This window comes from Alligator sinensis, unplaced genomic scaffold (assembly GCF_000455745.1).
Source record: "Alligator sinensis unplaced genomic scaffold, ASM45574v1 scaffold970_1, whole genome shotgun sequence".
Taxonomy (NCBI): Eukaryota; Metazoa; Chordata; order Crocodylia; family Alligatoridae; genus Alligator; species Alligator sinensis.
The window spans coordinates 1,649,615-1,661,431 of record NW_005842094.1 but is presented as its reverse complement, the minus strand read 5'-3'; the positions used below and the strand labels follow the sequence as shown (position 1 = coordinate 1,661,431).

At 37.6% G+C, this 11,817-nt stretch overlaps 1 protein-coding gene across 2 annotated transcripts in view; it reads right to left on the bottom strand.

The window, feature by feature from the left end:
• GNAS (GNAS complex locus) overlaps positions 1-11,817 on the bottom strand; it is a 134,314-nt gene that overhangs the window by 10,287 nt on the left and 112,210 nt on the right. For both annotated transcript variants that reach the window (XM_025204696.1, XM_025204697.1), the window contains exons 6-7: positions 4,142-4,196; positions 324-397 (exon numbers count right to left, since the gene is read on the bottom strand). In XM_025204696.1, the coding sequence (XP_025060481.1) occupies positions 324-397; positions 4,142-4,196 (129 nt within the window). The remainder of the gene's footprint in view (positions 1-323; positions 398-4,141; positions 4,197-11,817) is intronic.

The window sequence follows — 11,817 nt, the reverse complement described above, 5'->3', positions numbered from 1 at the left end:
CAGCAGGAAACTTATTTTCAACATTATGGAAAGATACAACAAAGGAGAATCAAATAATCAAAAAGCTTTAGAAAAAATATACTTGAGGAAATCAAAAAAGCAGAAAAATACAAAACAATGCATATGGTAGTTTTAAACCATAAGCTACGAAGTTTCTGAACAGAAATATTTTAAAATACTTGCTTGCCATTAAGCATTAAGTTCAGCAATAGGGAAGTGGTCTCCAACATACGAACAGGACTACAGTAGCCTCTTCTCCGTTTTGCTAATTCATATTACCCAGATGTAGCACTTTAACTCAGAGAATGAAAGACGATACTTACTGAAAGTTTACTTTGTCCACCTGAAACTTGGTTTCAAATATTCCTGATGTCAAAACTCTGCATCTGAGAAGGTCCTAGAGAACAAAGGAACAGCCACTGGTTCACAGCACTGATTAAATCAATCAATCAATCATTCTCCAAACCTTCAAGCTCAGAAAAGAAAAAAATATTTATTTATTTATTTATGGCTGACTGGCAACATACTCAGTGCTGTAGCGAACACAGGGAAGATACAAAATCCTTCAAACGAAGTCTGCAAATGTTTAACTTGTAATGTGAGCATTTCCACAAATCAGAGCCAAAGTACCAAACCCTGAGATGCAGCTCCTGCTTTGGCAAATGCAAGTACTCAGCAGCTGGCATCTCCTGGATCTTTAAAGAATCTACTAACAAGACTTATGTTTGGGGGTGATAGCGCACCACTTCCCTTAACTTCAATGGGAATGGGAGGTGGAAAGAACTGTTTAAAATACAAGACAACAAAATTAGATGCTAATTTCTTCCACTAAGCAGCAGTATACCCAATGGTAAGAAATCAAAGGCTGGCTGCTATACAGCTTTTCTGAAGAGCAGCATGAAAGTAGAGGGCTAGGATTGCTCAGGTAAGAGGAGATATTCCAGACCTTGGTTCTCAGTAACTCTCATGAAGGGCTCTTCAGGTAACATTTCTTCCGTATTTCCCCCTCAACTGCCTAGTACTTGGCTACCAAGGTTGGCTATAGTACTTGGCTATAATTCAAACCAGGGGAAAGGCACAGGGTTCAGAATTTGCTCCTTAGTCATTAAGAGTAAGAGCTGGAAAGTCAAGTACCTGAATCTTTTGGGCAGGGAAACCTTATAAAATCTGTTTTATTTGAACTTTCTTGTAGATGCACAAAATATAATCAGATCTTTGGAGCTGCCAACAAACAAGGTGGCTCTAAATATGGAAAGCTGTTACACAGCCCAACATAATAAGCTGCCCAAATAAGTTAAAGCCACCATCGATTTTTATACATTGGGTTAAGCAGCGATCTGCATGTGGAAAGTCTCCAGGAGAATTAACAAATTAACACAATTCAAGCTTAAGATAAATTACAACATGAAAGTTCATGTTCTAGTAGCAAATACCATTCTGAATAACCAAGTTGAAGTTCTGGTGTTGCTCAGACTTGGTTCTTTCATTTGTATCATACAGATAAGACCATGAGAGTGAAGTACAATGTTTAAGAACTGATATGCCCATTAAAAGCTACTTCTCTATTGCACTAGTATTATAGTAAAACGATCATAAATTAGTCAGTCATTCTTTAAGCTTAGAGTAAAAGCCATACAAAATCCAAAGGTTATACAATATTGTTAAATTATTAAACAAAATGGCTACATATTAGTCATTTCTTTAATAGTGAATTATAATCTTGCTATTTTTAACAGTTTTTATACTGGAAAATATATATATATATATATATATATATAGAAATACTGTTTAACTACATTTGGTTGTTAGGAATGCTTTTTTAAATTTTTCAATAATTATAATATTAGACATGAAAAATCTAGCAATTGTTCTGATGATAAAAGCTCTGAACAAGAATAAAACCAGAACAAAAAAACAGAACAAAAACATCCAGCTCTGAAGAAGAGCATCATTCAGTCATTATCACCTGGTGTCCGTCAGTGGCCCTAGCAAGCACAGAATAAATACCTACAAGCAGAGCCCCTGATCCAATAAGAAAAACTGAAGCGCTGAGCTTTTAAAAATTCCTTCCCAGTTCAGAAAAACTGTTTAGGAAATTTTATATTACTTTTTTCACTTTTTAAAAAACTCCTTGAAAATAGAGATAAATGACTTAGTAGTTTATAAGAAACTCAGCCTGTATGAGGAATATATTGAATTAATTCCGATGTGATTTAACTTCAGGAGCAAGGGATATTAAACTGTTCTCTCATCAGTGGTGCTCAAGAAAGTTTTGGAAAAATTCTTTATTTTTTGCCCCTCTATCCCACAAAATTCCTGTGAGGTTAAATGGGCCTCTGCATATTCAAGAAGTTAAGCATATACCTTTGTTTGGGCTGGGGACCTGATCCTTCAGCAAAACGTCATACATTTGCCAGCTAAATGAAGACTACAATCTATAGTCTGACAAATAAGAAAGCACACTGATAAAGACACCTATGTACAAATCTCTTTTCCAGTGAGACTAAATGGGCCACTGAACTGTTGGATGAAATCTGTAACGAATGCTTTTACATGGGACAAAAAAACATGGAGTTCTAAGTATGCTTGTACTGTTAAATCCTTCCTACAAATAAGGATTAAATAACCCTAAACAAGAATTAAAATTCATGTCATTATCACCTGCAATCAAAAAACTTACAAAATCAGGGAAGATTATATTAAATATTCAATGTGAACTCCAGAAGCTGCTTTCCTCTGTGGGAAGGAATTGCACTTGAAAGAGAATGCTATGTGGCAGAATGCTCTTCTTTTTGCTCTGCCTCAGACTGACTTTTCACTGCGGGAACCTCAGTCCTAGATCTTGCAATGAGATCCCTACAGCCCTCAGGGAATTAAACAAGAATGCTGGAGTGGAATGGGAGGTCTGACTGTAGGGATCCAGGCACGGGACAAGATCCTTTATTTATGAAGACCAGTCAGTTCATATATAGGATCTTATTCTGTTCCATGCGATTTAAAACTTGCAAATTAAAAAAAGCTTTTCTAAACACTAAAGTATTAAAAAAATGTTGATGTCTCCATTTCTTTTCTTGCTCATAAGTCTGAGGTGGCCCTGATCTCAGTCAGATCCATGAAGGTGGATCCCAGAACCCATCTGGTGCTCCAAGGCTTCAGATGGGCACAAGAATCCACCTGTGGGGATCTATTTGTTGGGCTGGGCTTTTGCCACAAAATCTGCATTTGCTGACTTGTGAGAACGTGTTGTTCAGCATCTTGTATGCTCATACTGTAACACGGTATTAAGCTTTAGAAATGAAGGTCCAAATTGTATTTTAAAACACATTTTTGGGTAAATAATTAAGTTATTCTGAATGGCTGTAGGAATACAATGAAAATTGGATCACTTCACTTTGATTGAGCAAAGGGTGTCTGTGGTTTTGGAAAGCTTGGTATTTAACTGCTGCTAACTGGACATGCTGTTCCAAACTTGAAATGGGTGTCATTTGCAAAGGAAGTTGAGTCAGTCCTGATGATAGTTCCTTTTAATTACTAAATGCATTTAACCTCATATTCACTAAAAGAATGCAGTCTTGCAGAACATACTACATTAAAATGGAGAGATTTGTGGTTGGTAAGCTATTCTGTTATTTAATTTAACTTTTATTTTACAGTAATATATGCAAAAAGGACTGGAAATTATCCTTAACCAAGAGTTATGTGGCTCCAAACCTGATGGTAAAGACCTAGCTTATTGCAGGAGACAGAGCACTGAGAAAACACAAACCAAATCTGAGACATAAAGCAATGAGTATAACAAATATTCAGGGAGGGGATTTGGGTACTGCTATTCTCCAGTTCATATGAGTAAAAGGGATGGCTTTTATTATTACAGAAGTCTGAGATATACTTTAACCTGGGCAGTTATTCATTTCACAGTACTGATGCACTTGAGTTGAGACACAGAACATATAAAATATAAAGTTAATTTTCATTGCACTACTCAACATTGTACAGAACATGTCCATGCCTACACTAGTGACCATAGCTGCCAACTGGACAAGACAGAGCTAAAAAATGTACTGCAAAATTCAAAACTTAGTTACCCTTGGAGACAGAGTTGAAGGTTTATTTTAGAATTTCATAGTGAAACTTTGCTCACCTGGTCAGATGGTGTATAATCATTTTGTTTGACTATGTCAATCTTGTCTAGAAAGCTGGAAAAAAATAAAGAAGTGTAACTTTTTCATTGTCAAATTATGAGATTTATATTTAAAGTTTAATTACAATATATGGAGTAGAATATCTTTTAGATACTTTAACTAACAGCTCCCAAGGTAACTGTGTATTTTTTGCATTTCATATCTCATACTTTAAAAAATTCTAAACTGTATATATTGCATATAGTGTGCAATATTAAGGAGTCGCATTTCCTATCACTATCCAGCAGAGGGCCAGAAACACAACTTTAATCATGTAGCCTGCTAATCTCATTACAATTTTCAACAAAATAGTTCCATTTAAATCACAAATAGTTTCATTCTAATAAACTGTGTCAATAAATATAAACACCCAAATAATGACATAAATGGTGCTAACGTTATCTATTGTCAAATTAGAATATTAATATAATTCAAACATAAACTCAGGCAAAAATAAACTTAAAGTAAGATATGAACGTTGTTTTTAAAATCTCACTGCACGGTAGTCTGTTAAAAATGGATGAACTGTGCTTATTTCTGTTTTGTTGCCAACTGCACACTGGATCACGTCTGCACGGGGGGTTGGACAAGGCCGGATTTGGCACGCAGGGCTGGGCTGGTACACAGACCACATGCACAAACCAGCCATATGCTGACCCCATTCCTGATCTGGCCCACGGACTGGTCCCCTGCCATTCTTCTGGCCCATGGGCCTGGAAGGCTGAATACCACTGCTCTAGAAAATCAGACCCTCCTGATTTTCTTTCATTTTAACTGGAAGCAGAAATCCTAGGGTGCACCTCCTTTGTGCATAACTGGTTTTAAAGCAGTATTAATGCATAAAAACCTTCAAAAATGCTGCAAAGCTGTTTAAAACTGCTCAGACATCTACCAAGAAAACCCATTCATGCATGCTTATTTCTTGCTACAGTAAACCACAGTTGCACAGAATAGGTTCTATGGGATACAAGCAGGAAGGCAGTTAATTTCTAACAAAGTTAGTCTTCTTTCTCAGCTCTAGACTTTCATAAATCCTTAGCCTTACTGCCTACAGCATAGTTCAGATCTGATGCTACCAATATCTCCGCATTTCAACTGTCGACACAAACAGGTATCAAGGATACACAACAACACAGACACCTTCCATTTTGTATTACTGAAATGCCAAGAAGTGCCTGCAGTTACCTTTGTTGGCAACACGTGATTTATCACCATCCTAGAAGCAATGTGCCCTTGCGAGACGACACACGGGATGCCTTGCAACTAAATTCCAGTTTGCAGATGAACAAGGACAACGCAAGGAAGTGGAAACTCAAGCTTTTCCCTATATTGTGCATGCGTGCACACAAACTCATGCTTCTGACAATGCAGAAAAAGGTATTTAGAAGTCTAATTCCTACTGAAATTAATCTCTTTGTTGATCTATGCCTTTGTCCCCAGGCTTATTTAATCACTAGCCGCTCTAGCACTGCTAACAGATGGCTGAGACGGACCAATTTGAAGGTGGTGTTGTGTTGTGGTTACTGTCTGCTACAACCTGGACTAAGGTGATCAATTCATTTTGCAGGACACTGAAAAGATTTTTCAATCATTACTGATCCAGGTTAGAATTTTATAACGTTTACCTTAGGAAACACAAGCATGTTATTAAAAATAATTAAAACTTTAAAACCCTCCAGCTCCTACAGACAAAGTTTTCAAGGACCATAAGGCAACAAGGGAGGTGAGCATACAAAGAGTAGTGCGGGGAAACGTTTACTGCTGTTTCACGCTGGATTTTTATCTTTTCTCTTCCAGGCTCACTTATAATTACACCCCTCCACCCTGCCAAAAATGACTGTTTAATGTAAAGAAGGGTGTTAAATATGCAAATTTACTATGGTTTTAGATTTGTAGAAATGTCTCTACGCTCATTAATGTTATTCTGCTTTTAACAGTGCAGTCTCAGTAACGTGTGGTGACAACCTACATTTCAGAAGCTGGAGGATGTCTGATGGAGGAATTCCTGCTATTTTACAAACAGTTATATTAGTCACCTATGTGATTTTGAAGCATCCAGCCTTTCCATGCTATATTCACCCAAGAGCAACATTTTATAGTAAGCTTCCACAAATATTCACTCTACTTTTATAATAAATTCTACGGGTTTTGGAAACTCTGACAATTAGAAAAACAACAACAAGACTTTTCTAAAACCTGGAACTGAAAGTACAAACCTCTTACTGTTGTTTATACAGACTATTTTTAGGCCTATGATTTCCTCGAAAAACACCAGCCACATAGGAGAAGCAGTACTGTACTGGAGATGAATTCCAACAGAAACATTCATGCCAGGTAAAACAAATTCAAGCGTAATCAACATTTCTTCTTCTCCTCCCAAAACACTTCCAATATTCAATAATGTCCAATATTCAAAACAATATGAGTTTAGAAGAAAGCTTGTCATTGTGTGACAGTTACCAGAAAGAGGTTGTTAGCTGTGCTAGTCTGAAGTTACCAGCAAACCTAACAATTCTTCCAGCAGCATTTTTGGGAAAGAGAGCAACGGAAGAGTTAAATGAAGAACTCTCCTTCGTGTGCATCTCCTTTTCTATGAGAAATGCTTTAATTTTAAGAATATAAGCAAAAAACAATCGCTGATTTACAAACCCATAAACTGAGGGGGTAGCTGAGCTGCAACACTGTGACGTTTGCCAAGTGAAAGAAAAAAGAAAGCCAAAGGGCAGTGGAAAATCCATCACTCCTGATGCAACTAAAATCAGTGTGCATTGGCGCGCCGGTGGGGGGAGGAGGAGGAAAGAGTTCAGGAAAGCTCACAGTACAATACCCAGAGATGTTCCAGTCACTGCAAATCGAAACTGAGCTCTTGGTATGCAATGCATCTAGTAAATGAGATTAATGCCCAGTGGATATTTACAATTTTTAGTTTAACATAATAAAACTAAAATCAATCCAAAATGAGGACAAATTCATCATAACTGCTATTCGTTCTCCTGAAGCCCCTGCCCAAAATGTGAAGCTCTGAGTTGGGCCAGTTCAGTGCTAGTCTGTATGCCAAATTCATTGCTGGGGCACATGGGCCTGATTCCCATGGGGTTGTGTCTATTTATGCCAGTGGTGAATTTAGCTCTGAAAATATCTGAACGCAATTCCATCCTTGGGACTTCAAGCTAGAGAAAAGAACAAAATGTAGGGTGACATGGTTCCAGCTTACTGGAGATCACTTAATCTGCTGAGAAAAAGTTGCTGTGGGGAAGCCTGCTATGGGAGCTCTGGTATGTTCAGAAGTCCTGAGAAAATTGCTTTGGTGAGACGGAGCAAAACTGTTGCTATGTTTCAGAAACACAGGAGTCAAAGAATCCATGAACACAGATTTTACATCAGTAACAATTTCTGCTTCAAATTACAAAAATTAGTCACTGCCTTTTTCTGAAAAGATTTTGTGGAGAGAAGATGAGGAAATCACTTGCCAGAAAGCAAACAAGCCAGCCAGTCAATAGCTTTTCTCAGTGCTCACTCAGAGATGCATCCTGACCGACCATGTCACAGGACTGGCTCCTCGCACTGCTAATTACTACCACTTAGACACTGGTTGGCCACACTACAAAAGGACAGCGCGAGAATACAGGGGTTGGTTTGTTTTTTTAGCTGCCAGCAATGCTTCAACAGGAGCAGAAGCATTTTCCTTAATTCAGTGACATACTTTTGCCTGGGATATTAAAATTCACCATATTAACTACAAGAGAAAAATGAAAGCAATTTGAAATAAAATCTAATTTATCCTCAGCCCTTCCTCAAAGACAAGGAAAAGAATATGCAAAATGCTTTATATAGAAATCACTGCTAAGCATCCAGCTAGCTCCCTTGCAGTTTTTAGACACTGCATTTATTAAACAAATCTCACACAAGGGTGGCACAAATGTGTTCCCATTGTGTGGGGAACAGTGACTGACACATGCACTCCAAATCCTTTTCTAAATGTTTAATAACCTTGCCATCCCTAACCAATGTCCTGGATTCCCAGATAAAGCCATCATCATGTTACTATCCCCACTTCAATAGCATGGAAGTTTAAGAGTTTATTTATTCATCTTTTCTGATACGGCCATGTTCTTACGTTTTTAGAGTCAAACTTAGCAAACGAACAATGTTGTTCTGAGATAAGAGACCTGTTGACGTAAAATTACTAAGCCTCAGCCACAGTGAAAAAAATTCTGTTTATGTTCCCCAACAAAACGGTATATAATGCATTTAAAAAAAAAAAAGTTTCAGCCCATACCACCACCTTTCTCATCCTTTTTGGAAGAGCTGGACAATAATCAAAGAGCCTCTTGAAGATTAATTCCCTTGTTGAAGAAACAGGAAAACTTACTAACCCTTTCAATAAACAGTAACTTGAAATTCTAGGTCTTTGTGATTCGATGAAATGGTTGACAGACAAGTTGAACATTTTCAATCTCTGTCTAAAAGAACCTTTGGTTCTCATTTAACACACCATAGCAAAGGTCTCCTTCAAGAGACAACGCACTTATTTTGGGAAACAACATTTTTATTACTACCAGGTTGTTGGTTTTTTTGTCAGGTCATAACTTGAATTTATAAACAAAATGAAACCACCACTTACTTTTCTTTCCAGCCCCCGCTTCCCTGATATTAACTTCCTGGCACTTGGTATCAATGAACTGCACATCAACCATTCCAAAACACCCCATTCTCAACTGGAAGTCAAACATTTATTCATAACATTTCCCCCAAAGTATTAGCCTTTTGCATTTGTTACCTCCTTCCATCTAAGTCTCAAACTCTGCAGATACCACGACCCCTGCGCTCTATGTCAGAGGCAGTGTTATTAACCCTAGTTTACAATCAAGGCACAGAGAGATTAAAGTAGATGCACTTCAAACCGAGAGCGCAGAATCCTGGTCTCCCGTTAGGCGGTGCTTTTATTAGCGTTCCAAATTAATCACAGTTTTGTCTGTTGTGGCCAGGGCCACCTTTAAAGCTGCAGTTACAATTCACTTAGTGTCCGAAACAGTGCTATTAGCTGTCTGCTAATTTTACCAAATCAGAGCCCTGATTCTGCAGTCCTCACTCTTGTGAACTCCCATCAGAAACAACAGGGGTTTTACCTGATGAAGGACTGGGCCCAGTGTCCATTAAAAACAAATTTAAGCACTGGTAATACTGCCTTTAACTTCAATTTGTCTGTAAGTAACAGAATATAAAATATGCCTTTCTTTTTCCAGAACAAATCATCACCCCTTTTTTTGTTTGTTTGTTTATTCTCTAGTTTGAATTTTTGCAATAACTTTAATGGTGTTCAAATATAGGCTCCTTTTTTTACTTTATTATCAGAGACTTTTTGTCTACCCAGGCTTGTCTGTTCTGTGACTACAAGTTACTATTTAGTAAGATAATATTCTTCTTAAAGGGACATTCAGGTTAAGAGCTCTAAAAATTTTATGTACTACAACTTGGAAGTTTGTTTGCTTTTTAAATCTGTCCAGAGAAGTTTGTCAGGCTCAAAACATGAGGTCTGCAACACTGTTAAAACTCTGGCTTTTCATTCAGGTCAATAAGCTGAAAACAAACCCAGGGCATCGCATTTATTTGCAGTCGCAAGCATGCACACGTCGGCTATCCTTCAGCTCTGCCCGTCTCTTCTATTCTTGGGAGCAAGCAGGATATTGGAAACAAAAAATAACCAAAAATCCTATTCCTTAAATTGGTGGAAGGGGTTTCTTAAATACCTCTGTTCTTCTTAATAAACATGGTATTTGAAGATGTTGGCACAGTAGAGGAATGGCAGGATATGGAGGCAAACAAAAAGTAAGCTGACGGACTTAAATGTTAGAGCTTGCTAATATTTACCATGCCCCTGCAATAAAGGATAGTGTATACATATAAAATGTATCAGCCAATTATGTCATATAATACTTCCTCAACATTTAGTAAAGAAAAAAAATCTAGTTACACTAGTCTCTCCTTCCCCTCCTGCCCCGCTTAAAAAGGATATTTATAATGAAATTTTCCACAGTTTAGAAGGAGGGATTTTATGGTTTATGTGGGTCATGCAAACATGATAAAAATCTTATAAATCTTCTGAAAGTGTTCATGTATGCATAGCAGTGCACACATACACACACACACATATACACACACCTACAATGACAGCAGAAAAATCCCAATACAATCTATTTATGAGCCAGTTAAAATACTTGCAATACTATGTTTAAAAAAAACAAAACCCAAATAATTGCTTTCGAGGCAGAGGCATGCAAGAAAACATCTAGCATTTTATATATTTTTATAATCACGAGGAATGTTTTTGTATTTTTTTTTTTAAATACATTGTTCCTGGGATAAGATTTTGCATGCCAGTTCCTAGACGTGTTAGGGCACCCTTCAGAGCAAGATTTATCATGGGAATTAACTCTGCTGCAACCATGCAAGTTAACAAAGCTGCAGTAAACCAAAAGACATAACTGTTTAATAAAAGCTCCCTGTTAAGCTGAAAATATATTTACATTATATTTCCAGTTCTGAGTTAATTATTTATTGGTTATGAGGATCTTTCTTTAAAGGTACATTTTTAACAAGTTACTCATAGGCCAGAAGGATTTTAAAACCCAAACTTTCGGATGTATTTATATTGAATATTAATGTGTATATATTATATAAAAGTGGTTTTGAGTGAGGAATCGGCTTTAATTACGGAAGAACCTCAGAGCATTCCAGCCACATGGAGGCGGAGGGGCACTATCAGTCTAATTTTGAAGCAAATAATGAGAAAGCTGAAAAGTATGACTCCATAGATTTGGAATCATCTTGTGGTAATCAAGGTTACAGTTCCTTATATGGTGTGGAGAGCATGAAGCACACAAGAAAATAGAATATTAAAACTGCAGAGTATTAAACAATTGTTAAAAAAAAATACCTTTGTGTGTGTGTGTGTGTGTGTGTGTGTGTGTGTGTGTGTGTTGCTGTCGCAAAACATGAACCTTCCCTTGCACACAAAAAGCCGTTTGGTATGCATGCTGCTTTCTAAACGACGCAATTAAAAGTGCACAAGAAGGCACAGAACCTAGACGTGTTTTTTGACCTACTGGTGAGGACTCTGCCGTCAAAAAAGAAATCAATAAATAAAGAAATTGCTGGTGGTCCAAAAGGACAAACGGGGAAAGGTAGGAGAAAAGGAAAATCTATTTAAAGAAATTCTCAACGTCTTTCTTTTTTCTTTCTGCCTGTCTAAAGTTAGTCTGGCTTAGAGGATGCACTAACTTTCCCAATCAGTTTTACATTACAGCACAAGTCCAGAAATAGCTCCCAGCCGCCTTGGCCTCTAGCACGGTTGTCATGACAATGGAACCACAGTTCTATAAATAGCTCATCAGCACCAAATCTTGTGAGACACATCTGGACGGGGGCCAGCCCAGCCCCAGCTTGACAAATAAAAATAGGCACAGGCAGTTGGAAAGGCTGGAAAGGTACAATACAGCTCTCAGCTCGTACACGGGGACAATCAGACAGGGGCAGGGAAACAACTCTGACTGCCTTTTCACACAGGAAATTTGATTTAAAAAAAAAAAAAGCCAAATAGGCAAGTTGCATTACTAATCTGCAAGCTCGTGTTGCC